A 23,680-nucleotide genomic window follows, 5' to 3' on the forward strand; every position below is an offset into this window, starting at 1 on the left:
GTTTATATGAATGTTTTGATACGTTTCAAATTTACACAGGTAGCCCTCAAGTTACAATCACATTTGGGACCAGAATTTCCACTGCTAAGCAAAGCAGCTGTTCAGTGAGTTGTGCCCAGTTTTATGACCTTTTTTCCATGTTTGTTAAGTCATTGCAGTTGTTAAATGAAGCATGTCATTAAACACATCCCACTTCCCCTCTAGACTTTCCTTGTTGGGAGTCAGCTGTAAAGGTCACAAAAGATGATCACATGATCCCAGGACGTGTTGTAAACATATGCCAGTTGCCAAGCAACCAGATTTTAATCACATGACCATGGGGAAGGCTGCTATGGTTGTAATAGCAAGAGCACTTAGAGTTATATACTGCTCTACAGTGCTTCACGGCCGTCTTTAAGCAGTTTACAGAGTTAGCATATTTCCCCCAACAATCTTAGGGTCCTCATTCTACCGACCTTGGAAGGATGGAAGGCTGAGTCAACCATGAACTGGTCAGGATCAAACTCCTGGCAGTGGGCAGAATTAGCCTGCAATATTGCCTTTTAACCATTGTACCACCACAGTTCATAAGTGTGAGGACTGGTTCTAAGTCACTTTTCCCAGTGCTGTTATAACTTCAAGTGATCACTAAACATTTTGAGTGTAAGTTGAGGACTACCTGTACTATCTGTTAGGCATTTTATACTCTTGATTATTTTAATCAACTCAACTTTAATCATATTGTGACTTCATTTGCTGTCCAACATTTTTGTTATTTTAAAAAAATATTATATAAAAGACCACGTTATAATGTTTATTTTTATTTTTATTTTTTATTTTAATTTTTATTCCATTTATATCCCGCCCTTCTCCGAAGACTCAGGGCGGCTTACAAGCTTAGCAGTATTTCTTCTTAGTTAAAGCAGAAATGTAGAACATATAACTTATATTTTGAAGTATAGGAGTCTAATAAATACAGTATGAAATTCTGAACTATGACTTAAAATAATTTGCCCATGTCAGGGTATGTCTAGTTATTTCTTTTTGAGGGCAGCTACATCGTTGAGGTCATTTATAAAGAAGCACATTATGTTGGCCAGAACCAAGCCTACTTGTCTGCAAAAAATTTAAGAGGTTAAATACAAAATAAATGCATAGTCTGCCCTAGAAGTTTAAAAGAAATGTTAAATCTACACTATCTGTTTTAATATTTTATTATGTGTTTATAGTAGGATGAGTTTAGTTCACCAGGCACCAAGATGTCCTTCAAATAGTGTAGTTTCAGTTGTTCCAGACAATGAATCTATTTTAACATTATGGAAAAGAGTGATCCATGTGATCATACTGGTCAGAACATCTAGCATAGGGGTGTCAAACTGCCGGCCCACGGACCGCACACGTCACGAGGAAACCGCACCCACCCTATTGCCGGCAATGGGGGGAAAATGCCGATACGTCGCACGACGTACATGGCGTCACGAGTTTGACATGTCTGATCTAGCAGAAGCAATTTGGATTGGATTAAAGTCTGCAAAATATCTGAAACAATCCATCTCCAATTCTTTTGATACTGTTTTATCTCTGCATCTGGGCTATAGATTGTGGCCCAAATTCTCCAAACTTTCTAGTGCAGACTTGGTATATGGAGCAGAGAAGTGAATGTTGTCCACCAGCATTGTTCAGTCAAGTGATGAAAAAAATAACATTGGCTACAAACTAACTTATATTTACAAAAGCCGGATCTGCTTGTCACCATAAAACATGTATTATTTTGCGAATGAATAATACTTGGTAAGCCTAGGGCTCTCCCATCTCCCTGCCTTAGTGGATAGCTTTGAGGAATACATTGGATAGTTTTCTTTCTTTTTAAAACAATCATAGTTTAACAGAGACAGCTGGCTAATTTTAAAGTGCAGTTGATGCAGCTGCTTTGTTTCAGTAAATTATAGTTAAATCATAACATTATTGGAGAGTATTTTTTTCTTTCTTTTAAGTTTATGTTTATTGGTGTTTCGATGACACGTTATATTTACTGTTTTAGGAACCTCCCAAAGAAGACTTAACTGTATCAGAAAAATTCCAGCTTGTTCTAGATGTGGCACAAAAAGCACAGGTACGAAATCTTTGGCATCTCCACTTAGAAGTTGCAGGTAGGAGTCAGAGATCTGCATGTGAAAAATGATCCCCAGAAAGTATACTCTACTGGACTAGAATGTTTATGGAAGGTAGTTGGTATTAATCACATCATTTGAGAAATGGCAGAACAGAACATAGTAAATGTATAGGGCTTGGGTAGGCAACCTTGGCTCTTTTATGACTCGTGGACTTCAACTTCCAGAATTCCTGTTGAAGTCCACGAGTTGAAGTCCACGAGTCATAAAAGAGCCAAGGTTGCCTACCCCTGGTATAGGGTTTGATTTAAAAAGTAAACTTTTTAAACAGCTTCTTGTTTTTCACATACACAGACATGTATTCCAATCTAATACTCTCTTCCTTTCTTGGTTACAGAATTTATTTGGGAAAATGTCAGATATACTGGAAAAAATTAAAAAGTAAGTTTCTATGTATTTCTCCTTCTAACAACATATTTTTCATCAGGTCTGAATGGTAATATCTTTAAATGCTGCCTATTTACCTTTATTTTTTGTTCTCTCTTTCCAGTTTGTTCATGTGGGTCCAGCCTGAAGTAACGCAGAAACTATATATTGCTTTATGGGCAGCTTTTATTGCATCCTGCTGTATTCCTTACAGGATAATTGGGCTTTCAATAGGTAAAACTATTATATTTTCACATTGTGTGCTTTCTTAAATGTTAGAATTCCACATCCTACTGAAAAATGAGCAGTTGGTTTGGCTTCCATCCCCGTATACAGTTTATGTTTTAACATCACACTGTCTGGAGATGGTTATTAAATTTATCTGTTCTCAACTGTCAGCAATGTCCTTTTTATTTCTCTTTATTTTTGACTTACGGTAGTTTAGCACAGGCATGTCAAACTTGCGACGTCACATGACGTCGCGCAACATATTGGGACAGTTTTGCCATTGCTGGCAATGGGGTGGGCATGGCTTCCAGATGACGCATCTGGCCCACGGGCCGGCAGTTTGACACCCCTGGTTTAGCATATTCAAATACAGGTTGCTGAATCAGGTACAACACTAATTAATATAACAACAATAATTATTGCTTGAGTCAATGATCAATCAGATTATCAGAAATATGAAGACATTAAAGAGGCAATACTATAGATGAAATATATAGTTCTTTATCAAACTAGAGGATGTGAGGCTTATATGAGCTATTTAAAGTACAGTATATCATCTGCCCAAGGCCTAAAATCAAACAAATTATTGTTAGCATTCATAAAACAAAACAAAACATAAGGAGCATAATTCCCACCCCCATTCCTAGCATAAGGAAATTGTATAGATATAATGTGTAATGCAACCATTTTAGCTATTGACAGGCCGATGTTGGTCTAGAATGATGTCTAACAAAGGAAGTGAGATGAATAACTCTTCTTCAACTGGAACATCTTGTAGGAAAACAAGGTGACATTTAAATCCTTGAAAAATTTGCAGTATAATAAGAGGTGTCTGCATCCTAAATTGCCTGGGAGTTACCAGGAAATAAATGTTCCAGGAAAGGGATCTTACAATGTTTGTGTTCAATAAAAGTGTCAATGACAATGATAAATTAGGCATTATTTTCAAAGCCTGAAATTGTGTATTTAGCAGTACCTATAAGCTAAAGGGACGCGGTGGCTCAGTGGGTTAGGACGCTGAGCTTGTCGATCAGAAGGTCGGCAGTTTGGCGGGTCAAATCCCGAGTGCCGCGTAACAGAGTGAGCGCCTGTTATTCGTCCCAGCTTCTGCCAACCTAGCAGTTCGAAAGCACGTAAAAATGCAAGTAGAAAAATAGGGACCACTAAGGTGGGAAGGTAACAGCGTTCCGTGCGCCTTTGGCGTCTAGTCATGCCGGCCACATGACCACGGAGATGTCCTTGGACAAGCGCTGGCTCTTCGGCTTTGAAACGGAGATGAGCACCGGCCCCTAGAGTCGGAAACGACTAGCACGCATGTGCGGGGGAACCTTTACCTTTACCTATAAGCTAAATAGTTCTACTTGTAATGTTCTTAGAGGTGGTTTTCCAAATCATGATTCTTGTGGGGTTGCTCTCTTGATAGAATCCTCCCGTACATTAAGTTTAGACCAGGGGTCTTCAAACTTGGCCCTTTTATGACTTGTGGACTTCAACTCCCAGAATTCTGGAAGTTGAAGTCCACAAGTCATAAAAGGGCCAAGTTTGAAGACCCCTGGTTTAGACACTTACAAAAGTTCTTACTTGACCATTTGTTGCAATAAAGTTTGAAACTCCTTAAAAAAAATGGCTACTATCAACTTCGGGTGAGTCACTGTCTCTGAACCTCTTTCACTTTGCAAGCTTGTCCCAAAGGTGCTTTTTCAAGAAGCAACTGGACTTTCTTGTTTTTCTTTGAAGACGTTTCCCTTCTCATCCAAGAAGCATCTTCAGCTCGGACTGGATGATGGGGAAATTCCTTACCCTCCAGTCAGAGCTGAAGAAGGTTCGTGGATGAGAAGCGAAACGTCTTCAAAGGAAAACAAGAAAGTCCAGTTGCCTCTTGGAAAAAGCACCTTTGGGACAACCATGACCTGAATGACTGAAAATCTCCATAGACACCTTGGAAGCTTGCTTTCAAGATGAATTTGGGTGAGGGGAACACAACAGCTACGCGGAGATACTTCCATAACAAGCTATGAAAGCCTGGGAAAAGAGGCAACTGCTTTAATGATCCAAATAAAGCATCTTGAGATATGCCTATTGTTAAAAGATCTCTTTCATAGGAAAGGTAGCCCTCGACTTACAACACTTCATTTAGTGACCATTTCCAAGTTACAACAGCCCTGAAAAAATTGACTTATGACCATTTTTCATGCTTACTTACATTCATTGCAGCAGCCTCATGGTCACATGATCAAAATTCAGACACTTGGCAATTGACTCATATTTATGACATTTGCAATGTCCCGGGGTCATGTGTTCCTCTTTTGCGAACTTCTGACAAGCAAAGTCGATGGGGAAGCCAAATTCACTTAATAGCCGTGTTACTAATTTAACAACTGCAGCGATTCACTTAACAGATGTGGCAAGAAGAGTCGTTAAAAGAGGCAAAACGTGCTTAATAAATTTCTCATTTAGCAACATAAATTCTAGGGCCAAATGTGGTCGTAAGTGGAGGACTACTTACTTACTTACTACTTAATTTTGTTTCCATATTTCAGTCCTAAAACTTTTCTCATTCCAATCTTTGACTTTCTAATTATGCAGGACTTTATGCAGGAATTAAGTTTTTTCTGATTGATTTTGTCTTCAAACGTTGTCCGAGACTACAAGCAAAGTACGATACTCCTTATATCATATGGTTGAACTTGCCTACGGATCCTCAACTCAAAGAGAGGGCTAATGCTACAGTATCAAGACGGGTAATTCCTTTTTCTTTCCTGCTTCTTTCTCCGTAACACAACTCTACACCATCTGTGTAGCTTCATCGAGCAGAGCACATAGAGAGCTAGTTATTCATGATTCAGATCCAATATTTACATTCCCATGGACTAATAGGTTACTGCTCCTATCTGCCAACCTCTTTCTTAAATCTTCAGGCATAGGAATACTATGTTTTTAAAGTAGGAGATTGTTCAATGGAAAAAGGACTTTTTTAAAAAAAAATAGTGCCCAGTTTTTTTTAATTAAAAATGAAATGTTTTCCTCTAAAATGTTTGTCAGCATCTGAAATATTGTAATATGTTGTTAACAATACTTGAATTCAAAGGGAAAGTAGATTTGAAGTATACAAGTAAACTAGTTAAGAACTTGACTCTGGTAATGCCATTGTTCAACATAAACTAATTATTAACTTTGCTTTGTAATCATTGCATGTATGTGAAGTAATGATCATCTTGGCTATGTTTAGGGAATAAAAATGCAGCAGCTAGCCAGATTAGCACTCTGGGGCTGCATATTTAATCCATGTGACTTGTTAAGAAACCAATAACTGCTTCTTTGTGCTTCACTCTTAAAGTTATAATCTAGTAGTTAAGACATTGAATACATTGTTAAGAGCTAAAAGATAAGAGGTCTTCCTGTATGTCCTGAACAAATGTTAGCTTTGTCTGCAATCAGATAACACATAGTAAACATGGAAATTTCTCTCTTTTTTTAAAGCAATCAAATACTTCTAGCCTTAAATCAGGGGTAAATAATTGGTGTCTCTGTTATAGTTTCTTTCACCTTCCAAATGTGGTAGCTAAAATACACATTACAATAAAATATATATTTTTGCTACCCTGAAGTGAGAACATGTATATAACATATGCAACTAAATCCTAAATTAGGTAGAGCAGAAAGAAAAGGTTAAAAGAAAACTTCTCAGCTTTTAAAACTGGAGGGAATAGAAAGGAACGGAAAAGAAGATATATGATAGGTCTCAACCCCCTGAAAGTATTCCATGTGATAATAGACTAGGGGTCTTCAAACTGGCTGGCTGAGGAATTCTGGGAGTTGAAGTCCACAAGTCTTAAAAGTTGCCAAGTTTGAAGACCCCTGTAATAGACAATAAGAAGCTTTCCCACCCTGTCTTCCGTTCATGGTTTTTCTAATGGGAAGTAAGAGCAGCTCCATGGACTGTGCTCATGAAAGACGTAGAAAGCCAAGCAGTTCGACGTGATTATTAGATAGAAATCGTGTCCTGCAGCTTCAGAGGGAAGGATATGGCTGGATGAATTGGAGGATTTGGGGATCCAAAGAAATCCTGTTCTTTTCCATCCATATTTGGTACTAGCAGGAAGATGTTTTATCAGACTCTTTTTCCTGAAAGTGGCTCCTACGTACTTAACAATGATCTCCTGATGGATATGTTTCAATCCTTGTTATTAGCATGAGAGATCCACTAATGCCTCTGTCATCAACGTCCGCAATTTGCCTCATTCAGCTAGTGACAAATTAATAAAGAAGAGAAAAGCAAAGCTAAATTCATTCCGATTGTCACTCCTTTTAAAATCATTTCTCTTTTTTAAAAAAAAAAATACTACAGAACACGCTCAAATATTTCCGTGAATCAATTTTAGCTAAATAATCATTAGAGAAATTATTAAACATCACTAACCTGTGCAGAGGGACACGGTGGCTCAGTGGGTTAGGATGCTGAGCTTGTCGATCATAAGGTCGGCAGTTTGGTGGGTCGAATCCCGAGTGCCGTGTAGCAGAGCGAGCGCCTGTTACTTGTCCCAGCTTCTGCCAACCTAGCAGTTCGAAAGCACGTAAAAATGCAAGTAGAAAAATAGGGACCACTACGGTGGGTAGGTAACAGCGTTCCGTGCGCCTTTGGAGTCTAGTCATGCCAGCCACATGACCACGGAGACGTCCTCGGACAAGCGCTGGCTCTTCGGCTTTGAAACGGAGATGAGCACCGGCCCCTAGAGTCAGAAACGACTAGCACGCATGTGCGGGGGAACCTTTTACCTTTTTAACCTGTGCAGAGGAAATCAGGAACCAGAGATGGGAACATCTAGCTGGGCATGCATACTTTTAATAAAATTCAAAAACTCTGCTCTATCCATTGATACCTTTTAGGGAGAGAAAAAAACCCAGTTATTAGTTCTAGTCCTTTGGTATGCAAAAGAGTCTTCTCAACTCGCTCATGATTTTATTCTGCCTATGATAAATTAAATAGGTTTTGTTTTTTTTATTTTGTCATCATCACATTGTGTTTGTTTGTTTGTTTTTTCCTCCTGCTAGCTGTCAGGTCATGAAAAGGTATGGATCTTAGAGTGGAATGTGTTCTGTCTTTCAGTTGATCATTTGTATTCAGAATGAACAGCAATTTTGTTACTTTCTCTCTCCCGCTATCTCTCCCCACCTCTGGTGTGTATGCAAATGTGTTTGACTGTAATGTTTACATTTGTAGTAATTATAGTAATTGGTCTTGATTTGAATCCAAGGATCCAGACACGTAGAAACTGTTTTTACTATAAGTGGATCAATTTTGCCAAGTGTTCAGTATTTCCCTATTTAGTTGAAGACATGGTTTGATAAACTTGATGTGGCAGAGCTTTTATATTACTATTGTTTTGTTTAATTTTACTTTGCTTAATCGATAGAAAAAAAACTCTAGAAGCATGCAACAGTATTAACAATATGATAGAACTTCAAAATGAATAATCATGAAAGTTCTCTTGCTTGTAATGATTTGCATATTACAGTACTTTGAAAAATGTTTGATGCAGAAATGAAAGAATATTGTGATAGACCAATCTAGTTGTCTGGGCAGCTGGGAGTGTTGGCACTGATAAGCCTACATGTTTGTTACCCCCAATTTAAAACTCTGTATATTGGAATCCCTCTGAATATATTTGATGTGTCCAAAAGTAAATGGCCACTTGATGCAAAACAGCAAATTAAGTTTTGGAGACCATGGGTCAGAATGCAAGTTGGAAAAAAAAACAATTTGTGCATTTCTTCCCCACCATTTCCCTTCTTACAGTGCCAAGGAATAGGAAAGAATTGGTATATGTAGTCCTCGATTTACAATCACAATTGGGGCCAGAACTGTTATGTGACTCATGCCCAATTGCATGACCTTTTCTGCTACAGTTGTTAAGTGAATCACATGATTGTTAAACGAAACCTCCACCCCTTGGTGGAGCAGTGGGCTAATGCCTCCTTAAGTAACACCAGCTGCCTGCAATTAGTGCAGGTTCGCATCCCACCAGGCTCAAGGTTGACTCAGCCTTCCATCCTTCCGAGGTAGGTAAAATGAGGACCCAGATTGTTGGGGGCAATAAGCTGACTTTGTAATAATGCCGCTTGGAGTGTGTGTGAAAGCCCTAATAAGCAGGCATATACATAGAATGAAGGCTACTGCTAAGCTTGTAAGCCGCCCTGAGTCTTCGGAGAAGGGCGGGATATAAATGGAATTAAAATAAATAAATAAAATAAAAATAAATAAATAAATAATGTTGCAAATGAAACCACAGGATCCCAGTACACTGCAACTGACATAAATACATGTTGGTTGCCAGTCACAAATTTTGGTTACACGACCAGTGGACCGATTGTAAATCACTTTTTTTCAGTGCCATTGTACTTTGAAAAGTTGATAAATTAATGGTTATAAGTCAAGGACTACTTGTGTATATTCAACATCAGTGTTGAGCTTATGCTTATTAAAAGCTGGATAGAATAGAAATAGACTTCCTGTGTAAGTGGGAATGTGAATGGTACTTCCCATCTAACAAACATCTGCTGTATTATCATTATTTTTTTTAAAAAAATAAAGCTTATGAGGATGGCTTGTGGTAATATTCTGTCGCCTATTTCCCCCCATCTTGTAATAGCCCCGCTGACCAATTTTTGCTGCAAAAAAAAGTCATGCCAAGTGCCTCTCTTTGTTTTTGAGAGTTTGATGAGATAGCTACACTGTTTTAAATTGCACCGTTGCAGATTGCTTCTTTATTGGTGGCAGGTCCTGGAACCTCATGGAAAGTTCCTCTCTGAAGTTCCGATAGTTGAGACTAGGTTTTGTTTGTTTTTTAAATGAAAAAATGCATTTTCTTACCCCTCAAAAGGATGTCAAAACCTCAGGGACATGCAATGTTTTAGGTCACAACACAGGCTAGTTACATAATAAAAAGTCCTGTGGAGGATGTAGCTGAAGGGGTACAGCTCTGCGTGGCAGCCTTTAGAAAAGATTCTGTATTGAATAAAACTGCTTACGTATGGAAGAGGTTTGTCAGAATTCACCTTCCTGAGCAGTTGTATCACGTGATGAAGCTGAGCAAACTATATTAATTATAACTCACAGCCTGATGTGATGGTATCATTCACAACTTGATCAACCCTGGATATTGTGGAGAGGGATTGTAGCTGCATCAGACATGGGTTTCTAGCACTGAATGAAGCAGGACATTTCCTGAGGAAAAGGGAAGATAACGTAACTGAAGCTTGTGTGATTTCTAAAAGTGTTTAGTAAACCAGGTTTGTGTTGTTTCAGCCTCAAACAGCAGCATCCCGAAGCTATGTAGGTTCGAACGCCTCAACAGGAGTGAATCGAGATGAGGAAACCAGTCGCTTTCACAGTACGAAGAGAGGAAACTTCCATGAAGTATTTAACTTGTCAGAACATGAGCGTCCATTGGCAGGTATTCACACAACTCTAAACTTTGGAGGTGGACATTAAGTAATGAGATTTTTTTTAAGGTCCATAAAGTAACATTATTAAGAAATGATTGACATCATAATGTAATCTACTGTTAGATTCCATGGAGAGCAGGTCAATATTAAATCTTTTATCTTGCAGTCAACAGATTTACTGTGCAAGTGGGATGGCTGAGTTTGACCTTCGTTAAAATATAAATTTGAGGAAATGGAGCATAACGCTTGTCAGAGAACTAACTTTACCCTAGCTTGAAACATGTACTTCAGAGCTAGAAGAGTTTGTATCCATTTTCAAGATTTAGGTTCTGTTGTTTTTGGTGACTATTAAAAAGAAAACTTACCACATAAATCAAAGTTTATTGAAGATTTCACTCCTTTATGAAAATGTTTTCTTTCTAGGATCTTGTTTGCCAACTCTGGATATAGAATTTTTAAGCTGTATCTGAAATATTACCTTAGGGAGCACCTGCGACCAGCATCAGTCTCCCATCATCCTGTGCGCGCCCACAGGGAGGGCCTCCTTAGGGTTCCGCCGGTTAGAGATTGCCGGCGGGTGATTCCCAGGGGGAGGGCGTTCTCTGTGAGTGCGCCCGCCCTTTGGAACGAACTGCCGATGGAGCTTCGGACTGCCCCTGACCTTCGCTCTTTTCGCTGGGACTTAAAAACCTGGTTGTTCGAATTGTCTGGCCTGGACTGAGGGATTTTGAATTTTAAAGAATTTAATTAAATTATATTAAATTATATTAATTTAATTTTAAAATTTTAATTTTATTGTTATTAGGAATTGTGGGCCTGTACTAATTTAATTCCATTTTATTCTTTTTTGTACTGTTTTAATTGCCCTGTGAACCGCCCTGAGTCCTTCGGGAATAGGGCGGTATATAAATTCAACTAATAAATAAATAATAAATATACTAATATTACAGCTGCTTAATGTGTAAAAGTAAAATGGAATAATTGTACTATTTTATAGTGTGTGAAAATGGCTGGCGCTGCTGCTTGATAAACAGAGATAGGAAGATAACCACTGATTACATTAGGAATGGAGTTCTCTATGTTACTGAAAAGTAAGTGCATGATTTACAGCAGAACGTTGAAGCTAGATCTGGGTTGCAAAAAAATGGGAGGGTTACTAGCTGGCGATAGCTATTTTCCCCTCACGTTCTAGTCTTGTCCATATTTTTGCCCCCCTGATATGATGGCTCTATTTAGGGGGGGGAGTTAAGTGTTTTTTATGAACTACAAAAAAAGTGTTTTGAAGAAAATAACTTCCAGAGGTTTTTGGTGAATCTATAAAAGTGCTATTTAAGAGGTTGAAGATGCTTGCTACAAGCCTCTGCGAGCAAAACTGAGATATAATATAAAGGTTAATGGAAAAGAACCTTATACAAGGCTCAGTAAAAAGGGGGGTTGTTTTTCAGTGGGTTTTCCTTAGATGAGATCTTCATTGTTTTGCACAAGGACAGATTCACAGTTAATATATAAGTAAGGGAGAAAGCCTCTTTGGCATAGTGATCAAGGCATCAGGCTAGAAGTTGGGAAATTGTGAGTTCTAGTCCTGCTTTAGATACAAAGCCATTTGCATGATCGTGGGCCAGTCGTTCTCTCTCAGCCCTTGAAAGGAGAAAGCAAGGGCAGAACACTTCTGGAAAACCTTGCCCCCAAAATTTGCAGGTGCCAGGAGTAAAAACACTGCCTCAAAGGCAAAAAGGAAAAAAAAAGCGATAAGGGCATGCCATATGAAATGGTAAGAACGCTAGAAAATATGTAGTTTGGACTAATTGGATAAAACAAAATTTACCCAACTTCAGCATATAAATATTAAAATATATGCTACCTTTTTCATTATCCAAAGCGACCCTGAGCAGCTTACAGTACGATCTCTCTCTCTCTCTCTCTCTGTCTCTCTCTCTCTCTCTCTCTCTCTCTCTCTCTCTATATATATATATATATATATATATATATATATATATATATATATATATATATATAATCATTAGGTTTTTAAAGTTGGAACTTATTCTTGTTTTATATGCTGATATTATACTGTGCACCACCCAGAGTCTCTCTTTGAAGGAGGTGGGTGGTCTAGAAATGCAAAATACAACTAAATCAGTCAATCTATCTCAATGGCAGTGTTTAAATCATTTTTTTGTTTATGTTCTTTCTTTCCTTGCCTTTAGCTATTTATGCTTTGAAAGTTCCAAATCTGGTTCATCTAAAAGAAATAAAGTTATAAAACTTGCAGATATAACAGATATTCAAAAGGTAAGTACTTGATATTTCTTCAGTGTTTTGCTTTTAATTTCTTTTATGTTGAAGAAGCTTATTTATCATTTATTTATTTATTTATTTATTTATTTATTTATTTATTTATTTATTTATTTAAATTTCTATACCGCCCTATTCCCGAAGGACTCATGTCATGGTAAAAAAAATATTTGTAAAAAACACTGTATTAAATAGCAAATGGATGCAGTGAAATTCTGTAAAATATAATCTCAGATTTACTAACACTGATTAGGACTAAAAGGCACATCCACTCACAGCTGCCACTGGACAGTAAGGTTCAAAAATCTATGACCCCGTTTAGCGTTAGCTGTTGGACTGCTCATGCCTCAAAAATAAGTTGGGGAAAATATTTCAGACTTTCTCCTCTGTGCTATTCTTTAAACAAACTGTTATTTTTCCCCCATATTTCTATGCAAGCCTGATGTTAGTTGCCCTAAACAGCTAAGTTACATTTTTTTTGCCAAAGATTTTTGAAGATTCCAAAGAACCTTGAAAACAAAGAGGAACTGTTTTAATGACTATTGGTGATTTGCTATGCTTACAGTATATGCTCATATGAGGCCTGAAGTAGATCTTCCAGTTGATTGCTAAAGTATATACAGCATAGTAAATTGTACCTCTACTCATCAATTATTTTTTCTGCTGATCAAAAGTCTCTTTTCCTTTCCAGGATTAAATTTAATTCAAGTCTGTCTATATTGGAATATATACATATAATGTATAATAATAGCAACACCACTTAGATTTATATACCACTTCACAGTGCTTTACAGCCCTCTCTAAGCGGTTTACAGAGTCAGCATATTGCGCCCAACAATCTGGGTCCTCGTTTTACCAACCTCAGAAGGATGAAAGGCTTGAGTCGGCTATGAGCCTGTGAATCGAACTGCTGGCAGTCGGCAGAATTAGCCTGCAATACTGCATTCTAACCACTGTGCCCCCCTGTCTCCTTTTACATACATACATATTATTATTAAAATGTTATTTTATTTCTGCACTTAAATTTTATCACAATTTAGTGTAGTGTAGTGTAATTCTTATTCTTATCTAACACCTGGAGATGGTCAGGGTCTGGAAGGAAAAGAACAGCTTGTGACCCAACCAAAGAAAAGACTGAATGACTCCGAGTTTTTCCTCCCTGGCTCTGGAATTCTCCATTCTCTAGCTCTTGAATGGGATAGCAATTCCCCAGACTAATTTGTCGCACCATCTGAGAGTCCTCAGATTCATCATACATGTGATATCACTGCTGCACAAGCTGTACTATTTCCCAGCAGTCTCTTAGGTGCAATTCAAAGTGTTGATTACCACTTTTAAGGCCTTGTGTATTTCCAGTGGCTTCAGCTCATTCTACCAGATCTGGCAAGGCAGGTATATTCTGAGTCAGTTCTCTGAAACAAGATCACATAGCAAGACCCAGGAGATGCGGGTTTTTTTTGACGCAGCTACTGACCTTTGAAACAGCGTTTCCCCTGAGATCTGGAAGATTGAGAAAGCTGACTGTTTCTTCAAATATTAGGGTGGGACATTAATGGAGCCCAGTATGTTTGCTATGTTTTGAGTTGTTCCGAGGATAATATTATGAATGAGCCGTGGTGGTGCAATTGTTAGAATGCAGTATTGCAGGCTTTCAAGGTTGGTTCAGCCTTTCATCCTTCTGAGGTCGGTAAAATGAGGACCCAGATTGTTGGGGGCAATAGCTTGGAGAAAGCTGTAAAGCACTGTGAAGTGGTCTATAAGTGCTATTGCTATGAAATATTATTACTCTAAATTATATTCTGTATTGTGTTGTTTTTTATTGTCATTTTTAATGTACTATTTGGTAGCTGCCCAGAGTTACTTATTTAAGATAGGCAACCATATACAGTACATTTTCTACATAAGGAAGTGACAAAATCACAGAATTATGGAGTTGGAAGGGGACACAAGGATGAGGTAGTCCTACTCTCTGACCACAAATCATTTCTTTAAACACCTTTTCACTGAAGGATGTTTATGGATATAGAATGTTGGTCATGTCTCCAAACATCTTTCATTTTATGAATGAATGATTTGGTTTCTAGAAATGCTAAATTCCCTGGATACATTGTGGTTACTTTGTTGCATGTACCATGTTGTATGTACCAGGAATGACTGGCATTAATACATTTTTTTTATAAATTGGTTTCTAATTTTTGAAATACCACAGAAAAAAGATTTTATTTCTGTTTCTGTAACAAATTGAATAGCTGTGGTTAGTGTTTTCCATCATATGCGGGGTTTGATCTTCTATAATAAATCCTGACTCACTGAACCATTAGCCTATGTTCAATTATTTTGATGGATTTGTTCTATGCATAAATACATCTGGGGCAACCATTCTGCTTAAATAACAGTTTCAGGTTAACATTAGCCATGAAAGTATAACCAAGCAGAGAGGTTTTAAAAAACAGTAGGATTAGGCTGTTTTGATCAGTACTCAGTTATTGTTTTTTAAAAAAATCTTTATACAGTCCAGTGGTTGGATTTTAACTGTGTGTAGAACATGATGATAGAGCAGCACCCCCCAACCTTTTGAGCACCACGGACTGGTTCCACGGAGAGAGGTTTTTCTGTGGACCAGAAGGGGCGTGGTTTTATGTGTGGCCTGTATCCCACTGATGAGTCTTTGCTTGTTTGTGCAGCCCCGGTTTCTGACATTCTGCAGACTGGGGCCGGTCCATGGAGCAGAGGTTGTGGACCTCTGCTGTAGAGCACATCTGCTTGACAAGAAAATAGTGATTCTCAAGGAAGGCTAGCACCTTCTCCTTGCTCCTTTTTCCTCCACTGTGAAAGCAATATTCAGAAATGCTTATCTCAAATGTGGGCTATTCTACATTATACAGTAACACACTATTTTTAGCGCATCTATTAAAGATTTTCGGATATCTAGATAAGATATTGTGGTTTAAATTTCTGCACTGGTTAAATCTACTTTTTATGTTGCATGTGAAAGTATTCAATATATAAATCATGTTTTTTTTAATGTTTATTTTAGTACAAAGTACTTTCTGTTCTCCCAGGATCTGGGATGGGTATTGCGGTATCCACACCATCTACGCAAAAAGTAAGCAGAAAAATCTGAAGCATGCATATTTCATTTGCATACTGGTTACTACCATCACTGACAATTTTGTCTGTGTGGGATATTGATTCTATCCCTTTTGGAGCACTTCTTGGTTTGACAAATATATGAATCATTTTATTAATGAACTTTTTTTTATTTAATGAAAAAAATAAAACCAATGCCTTTTCTGTAACTCTTGTAGTTTTAAGTTGGAATGGTGGGAAGGCTGGCTTATTACTGATCCATCAGCCCTTTGAGAGGATTTCTTAGCTGAAGAGTAGAGCAGACAAAGGGACGCGGTGGCTCAGTGGGTTAGGACGCTGAGCTTGTTGATCAGAAGGTCGGCAGTTTGGCGGGTCGAATCCCGAGTGCCGCGTAACAGAGTGAGCGCCTGTTACTCGTCTCAGCTTCTGCCAACCTAGCAGTTCGAAAGCATGTAAAAATGCAAGTAGAAAAATTGGGACCACTACGGTGGGAAGGTAACAGCGTTCCGTGCGCCTTTGGCATCTAGCCATGCCGGCCACATGACCACGGAGATGTCCTCAGACAAGCGCTGGCTCTTCGGCTTTAAAACTGAGATGAGCACCGGCCCCTAGAGTTGGAAACGAGTAGCACGCATGTGCGGGGGAACCTTTACCTTTTAGAGCAGACAAGGCATGTACATGGAAAATTTTCCAATTCAGGAACATAATATCGAGGATAACTCTGGAGTGCCCCATTCCTTTTCCAGACCATGCCAAAACATTCCAGGCTATGCTCTTCCAAAGTCAGTTCAGTAGTTTCTTGAAGGAAATGCTCCAAAATGGAAGACTGCTTTGACCCTAGATCACAACGCTTCAATTTCAAGAATGTTTGCTTTCGGAAATCAGCCCCAAACAGCGTAGCATTTGGGGAGAAGGGAAGGATTTAAAGTTCTCTGGAACATCCTCTGTCTAAATACCCAGTAGGCCTATTTTAACTAAGACTAAAATTGAGATGAACATCCTTTTGGGTACTGTGTAGGGTTCTGCTATTAAATCTTACTAATGTATTGCAATGTTCACATTTTAGTCATTCTTTTATTGAACTTCTTTGGGTTTTTTTTCCTTTCCACCTGAAAGCCGCTTGTGTTTGGTGCCATGGTACACAGAGATGAAGCTTTTGAGACTATTTTCAGCCAGTATGTGAAGATAACTTCTGCAGCATCTGCCAGTGAAAGCTAGTATATCATCTTTGCTGGTTTTTTATAGGAAACATCATGAATTTTACTCACCCAGTAGTGAATAAAAAGGTGGAACATCCTTCATCATCAGTCCTGCAATAATTTTCTTTGTTGCATATGTCTAATGTTACAGAAGTGTATTTTATACATGCCTTCCATGGTTTCTGTTGGTTTTTATTTACTGTTTTTTGTAATAAAAGAAAAGAACAGTGAAAATGCTATCGGCACTGTTAGCCTTGCACATTAAGCACTTTTAATGTTTGCTCACTGACATTAAAAAGCTTAGGAAGATTCTTAGCAAAATTAGCTTGAAGGATACTGTCTTGTCTTAATTAGACATCCCTGAACTCTGTGGTTCATACGATATTCCTTTAGCTATGGTTCTGCACACTCCCACTGCACAATTTCCATTGACTTCAGTGGCATTACTATATGTACACGAATGGGTGCAAGTTTGTGATTGAACTCGGCAAAATCTGTCAAGAACATGATTTTGAGGGGTGCTGGTTTTCCTAAATGTGTAAATAATATTTGAAAGTATGAGTATTTGAAGCTGTGCTTCCAGAAAACTTTCATGCTGACTTCTATATCTTTTCAAAAGACATTTATAGTTTAGAGACAGTTGGGAGATGCAATTAATCTTCAGTCCTTTGAGAGTTGGTATGCTCACTTCTTCTTGGCTTACCTTACGCATCTTGCTTTGTCATTTATTTTATGTCACTGTGTTGACATAACAAATGTTCCCAGTGTTTTCAATTGAAAAGCAACTTTTTAGAATTATTTGGCATGCTGCATTATCCTGTATTTTCCTTAAAATATTGGATAAACATAAAGTTTAAAGTTATCAAAAATGCATTCATTGGAGTGAAAGAGGAATAATGGAAATAGTGTTGCATCAATGTACTACAAGCTCTGCACCCTTTGTAGTATTTTGAAATGTCATACACATGTAAAAAAGCAGTGCTGCAACATTAGATCAACATAATTTTGATGAAACCCCTGGTTCTTGCTGTTACTTCTGCACATGTCCATAATACCTTTTCTTTGGTATTCCTATTTGGTAAATTTGTTATTGCACAAACGTTAATTAGCAGTTATTGATATTTTAGTTTCTTGACAGCTTTAGCTACACTTTTTGTGGTAATTAACTTTGCGTGTGGTAGCCTTTAATCATGAAAAGAAGTTGAGTAGATGGCTAAAACGCCACATATTAATTTTAATATTTTATAATGGTGGCCACAATACATTAATTTTGGTTTCTTTTATTTCAAAGTCAGTGTTTGAGGATTAGATGGCCCTCAACAGAGCAGCAGTAGATCCTGGGATCTATTCTGTACTCCAAATGATCCCCTCAGTTGCTTTTTCTTATGTACGTAGAGTCAATTGTTTACAAATATGATTGGAACTGTCAGGTAGGAAAACAGAGAGGCTGCTTCTGCGCTCTCTCCCAAAGCAATCCCTTGCTTTAAATTCTGTTGTTGGCTCTGTTGCATGCGTTTGCATGTAACATGTTACTGCGGCTGAATTAATCTTAATTATTATATGTTCAGATGTCATAAGAAGATGGACTTTTGCAAAAAAATATATATATTTTAAAGTCAGAAGCATGACTAAAATTGTGGGCAATAAATGCTAGAAAGGTTTAGCAAACTGATTTATGTATGGAGAAAACCTTGTTTCTTCTTAAAAGGATTAAAACACACATTAATTATTGATCTAGAATCACTATCTGAAAAGGCTTAATAGAATGTTCATATATTTTCCTTAAGGTGATACAGAGGTTTTCAACTCATTGGTAATGCGATCCCCTAAAATATTAAATGAATTTACTATATGTGATTCTCCATGATGAATCAAACTCATGATTTCACTGGGCTTAGGGCAGGGCAAAAATATATCACTAATCTTTAATAATTAAAACTCAATTCATATACAAATGCAATCCAAATAGAATTAAACCATGAGAAAATATTGCAACTTCATAACATAAAACCTTTTCACTGGAAATAAATCATAAAGCTATCAAACCATAATTTTAATGGGAAGAATAAACTTGTTTCCTTCTTTATGACCCTTGAAATCTGGATTTCATCTTTGAGGTAGTAACATGGTTGTTAAGGGAATCTGGCTTCCCCATTTATTTTGCTTGTCAGGTCGCTAAAGGGGATCACATAACCCTGGGACACAGCAGCGGTCAAAAATATGAACCAGTTGCCAAGCATCCGAATTTTAATTCCATAACCACAAAGGTGCTGCAACGGTTGCATGTGTGAAAAAAACTGTCATGTCACTTTTTTTTGCTGTTGTAATTTCAAATGGTCACTAAATGAACTGTTGAAATTTGAGGACTACCTGTCTATTACTGAGGTCAGGACAAGAGGTAGTGGGTGAAAAACCATTAGAGATCCAGCTTAAAGTTAAGGAGAAATTTCCTGACAGTGGAAACAATTAACCAGTGGAACGGCTGACCTCTAGACGGATGTGTGCCACTGAAGGTTTTCAATAAGAGACTGGACAGCCATTTGTCTGGAATCATACAGGGTCTCTTGCTCAAGCAGGAGGTTAGACTAGAAGATCTCTTGAGATCCCTTCCAGCCCTGTTATTCTATGTTCTGTGAGATTTTCTTTTTTGGGGGGTGGGAGGATAGATTAGTAAGCAAGCTAGTTTTCTTCCCCCCCCCCCCTTTTGTATCATTTTCAAGTATACTTTTTAACCATTCTGTTTCCAAAATTACTAGTTCTGGTGAAAATTAGATAACGGAGTTCTGTTTTTTAAAATTTATCTCTATTCTAGTCACCCAAAGACTTCTAAAACAATGCACTTCAGCCTGGCAACTTCAAGATGTCTGGCTTTAGGCAACTTCAAGATGTCTGGCTTTTAGCTCCCAGAATTCCCCAATTCTGGAAGTTGAGGTCTACACATCTTAAAACTGATAAAGTTGAAAACTACTGTCCTAGGAGGTGGTTGCTTCAAATCTGTTCAGATCTATCCATTCAACACTTCAACGGTGAAATGTATAATTTTGTAGACTTTTGATGACATTCGTTTTTAAAAAAAGACAAAAACCATACACATATCCACCCATACACTAAAATGTGTAGGAGATGTGAAATGTACATTTCACCACTGAAGTGCAATCTAATTTGGTCAAGCATTTGGGGAATTAGGTGAATATGCATTAAAATGTGAACTATTTTTTTTCCTTCCTTGCTGCAACCATGTACATTTTCCTGTTCAAAGGACTAGTGCATAATTGACTACTATTTCTTCTTATGTCGGATATTTGATACCATGCCCTAAAAATAATGTTGGTGTGCTGGACCATCTCAGTGCTTTTCTTTTTCCTATATCCTAAAATGCTGAATATTTGTTAGTCTATTCTGTACTCAGGCAACCACTCTTAGGTTTGATTTAAATCCCATCTTTTCCCATGAGATTTTCATTATCTACTTACTGAATGTAGCTCCACTAGTGCTACTAATACAAAGTGTTACCTTAAAGTAGCATTTTTAAAAACCATTTTATAAATTTGTTGCGCTGATACAGATAGTAGTATCTCTTGTGACTCATAATGATTTTTTTAAATATTTAGTTGAATGAGCTCTTTTGTTATAAACATAGTGGTCATGTTGGAGACCTTTTCTCAGCGTAAAAGGAAATGAAAACTGATCACAACTTATGTTCTCTTCCCAAACTGCCGGAATCCGAAATTTTATTACATTAACATGTTAATTTTGCAGGATTTGACTCTAGGCAAATCATGTAGCACAAGAATGCAAAAGTCTTTCAAAGCCAATGGATGTGCTGTGTAAATTGAGGGGGGATATTGTAGAGATATGGGAGTGTTTGACCTGCAAAAGCAAATCTGGTAGTTTATAACTAATTATGTACATTTTGGCAGATATTTTTTTCTGCTACTAATCATTAAAAGAATGGATGTGAAATACTTTTTATGTCTGGAAATTCAGTCTATATTTTGAAGTTGTAAATAATACATTAGCAGTGTAACATTTGTTCAAACAGGAGAGTTGTATGAAAAACTGAAATGAAACAATTTGCCCTGTACATTTTTTAAGAGAACTTTCTTTGTTTAAAAAAGGGGGAATAGGGTATCTTGGTATAAATTATAATTTTTATTTAAATAAACCCTAAAAAATACTTTCGGCTCTCTGGTTGTTGTTTTTTTCATGGGAATTTATTTGTTTAATATATTTATATAGCTGCCCATCTCATAAACAGGTGACTCTGAGTAGCGTATAACAGTAACAGTTAAAAATCCCTAACGATCTAAAACAAATAAAAGAAGATATAATGTAAACATATGCAATAAAACTTAAAGTGGGAGAACAAATATCACTTAATCTCATATAACCACCTTGTATGCTGTTCCTGGGATCCCAATGCTGGTGAAAAAAAACAAGTTTTAAGGGCCAACTGGTAGGCTAATGCGATGGGGCTAACCTCACCTTGGCAAAGGATAGCCTACTACAGGGTTCCCACTAGATGAAGCTCCTCTGGGGACAGGATCTACAGCACGCTGCTTCCTACCTGACCTGGTGAATGGATGGGCAGGTGTTAATTTGGAAGAGGTGGTCCTCCAAATAAAATGGTCCCATGTATTAAAGGTCAAAATGAGCATCTTGAATTACACACAGAAGCAAACTGGGAACTAATGCAATTCGTAGAAAAAAGGTGTGATAACTATTAGCCCAGATGCATTCTGAGTCAGCTGAAGATAGTCTTCAAGGGCAGTCCCATGTAGAGCATGCTACAGTAATTCATTTTGGATGTGAGTAGAGCATGAGTGACTGTGAGTACAGCCTCATGGTCCAGGAAGGCACACAACATAAAGCTTGAAAAGGCTCTCCTAGCTATGACTGCCACTTGTTTCTCAAGCACACTAGAAGGAGCCCCCAAATTGCGCCAAACGTCTGGGGCAATGCCAGACCATCCAGTAACAAAGATGGTAAAATATGAGCACCAGAAGACCCCCAAACCCAAATCCACTCAGCCTTGCCAGGTTCATCTGAAGCCTCTTCGTTCCTTACCTGAAACTCTATAGCAGGGGTGTCAAACTCAATTTCATTGAGGGCCACATCAGCATTGCAGTTGCCCTCGGGGGGCCGGGTGGGTATGGCCAGGGTGGGTGCGGCCTACTGGGTGGGCACAGCTGGAGTGCGTATGGCCTACTTGGTGGGCATGGTCAGCTCTACATCATTGGCATCAAGGGTGCCTATGGGGGCCTGGGCAGGAGTGGGACAGATCTGAGGGTCTCTGGCAGAAGGAGGGTCTCTGGACCAGGGCCAAGGCGGCAGGGACCGTTTCCTCACTGTTTCCAGGATGGCTTCGGGGGCCACATGAAACCACTTCGCGGGTTGGATCCGGCCCCCGGGCCTTGTGTTTGACATGTCTGCTCTACAGCCTCCATGCACCAGGAGAAGTGCCAAGTCCATCATTTATTTTGCCAAGGTTCACCAGCAACATCAGAAATTTTCCTCCAGGGGACTCAAGATGACCCATTTCTGGAAAAAGAAACACACAGCTGGTTTGAAGCATAAAATACCACCCCAAATTTTATCCCACCCTCCATTTTTGTACTTGGATTGAAATATTTTGCGTACACCCTGGCCCTGCATGCCTACTACTGGCACCAGGAATTTTCCTCCTGGTCAACACAAACTGGATATTCCCCGCCCCCAAAGAAAATGCAGAACTGTTTCTAAAATTCCACTCCAAATCTCATCCCACCCACCATTTTCCCATTCAGGTTGAAATATTTTTTAACCCCATTCCAAGTACTCCAATCACTTACTGGAATTCTTTTTACAGGGGCTCAAAATTTGCTGTTCTTGAAAACAGAATCCAGAGCAGCATCTAAGTATAAAATTCTACCACGAATCTCATCCGATTATACGGTTTCCTAGAAGTTTTGGCTTCCATTTTTGTATTTGAGTGGAACTATTTTCAACCACCCTCCCCCCAACCAATCAGTTATTGACAGCATCAGGATATTTGCAATTAGGGACCTAAAACCAGCTGTTGTTGAAAAGAATCAAGATCCTATTCTAAGCATTAAATTCCTCCACCTTAAATCTAATCCCATCCTCATTTTTGCATTCAAGCCTCAACCTTTTTGGAAGGCTGTTACTCATGATGCCATTATCCGGAATTTTGTCCTATGGACCCAAAATCAGCAGTTCTCAAAAAAGAGAATCCAGAATGGGTTCAAAGCATATTCCATTTTTCCATTCAACTTGACCGATTTTTCAGCCCTGGCCCGTTCACCTAACTGGTGGTTAATCAGAAATTTTCGTTTGAGAACACCAAAATCAGTGATTTTGGAAAAGAGAATCCAGAACCATTTCTAAAAATAATTTTCCAACCCAAATTTATTTATTTATTTATTTATTTATTTATTTATTTATTTATTTATTTATTTATTTATTTATTTATTTATTTACTTACTTACTTACTTACTTACTTACTTACTTACTTATTTATTTATTTTATTACATTTATATACCGCCCTTTCCCGAAGGACTCAGGGCAGTTTACAGGGTGATTAAAACAAAAAATACAAAAGTTAAAAACAATTTAAAAAAATTACATCCGTCCCTGAACAAATAAAACCCCAGTTAAAATTAAAATTAAAAATTAAAAATTCTCAGCCTGGGCCAGAGAGCTCGAAGAGCCAGGTCTTCAGGTCCCGGCGGAATGAATGGAGGTCAGGGGCAGTCCTAAGCTCCACAGGCAGCTGGTTCCACAGGGCAGGCGCACCCACTGAGAAGGCCCTATCCCTGGGTGTCGTCCGCCGGCAATTCTTACAGGTGGCACCCTGAGAAGACCCTCCCTGTGGGAGCGCACTGGACGAAGGGAACTTGATGCTG

At 38.2% G+C, this 23,680-nt stretch overlaps 1 protein-coding gene across 2 annotated transcripts in view; it reads left to right on the forward strand.

Annotated features, from left to right (window-relative positions):
• Positions 1–23,680, forward strand: part of GRAMD4 (GRAM domain containing 4) — a 204,639-nt gene that overhangs the window by 90,741 nt on the left and 90,218 nt on the right. The window contains exons 11-19 of one of the 2 annotated variants that reach the window (XM_081330927.1): positions 2,021–2,092; positions 2,488–2,531; positions 2,641–2,750; positions 5,331–5,485; positions 10,051–10,198; positions 11,188–11,281; positions 12,398–12,482; positions 15,523–15,591; positions 16,692–20,944. In XM_081330927.1, coding sequence (XP_081187053.1) covers positions 2,021–2,092; positions 2,488–2,531; positions 2,641–2,750; positions 5,331–5,485; positions 10,051–10,198; positions 11,188–11,281; positions 12,398–12,482; positions 15,523–15,591; positions 16,692–16,793 — 879 coding nt within the window. In that variant the 3' untranslated portion in view covers positions 16,794–20,944. Of the gene's footprint in view, positions 1–2,020; positions 2,093–2,487; positions 2,532–2,640; positions 2,751–5,330; positions 5,486–10,050; positions 10,199–11,187; positions 11,282–12,397; positions 12,483–15,522; positions 15,592–16,691; positions 20,945–23,680 lie in introns of those variants that run through there. The other variant, XM_081330928.1, reaches the window with a different exon arrangement.

This window comes from Vipera berus (genome assembly GCF_964194415.1).
Source record: "Vipera berus genome assembly, chromosome: 6".
Taxonomy (NCBI): domain Eukaryota; kingdom Metazoa; phylum Chordata; class Lepidosauria; order Squamata; family Viperidae; genus Vipera; species Vipera berus.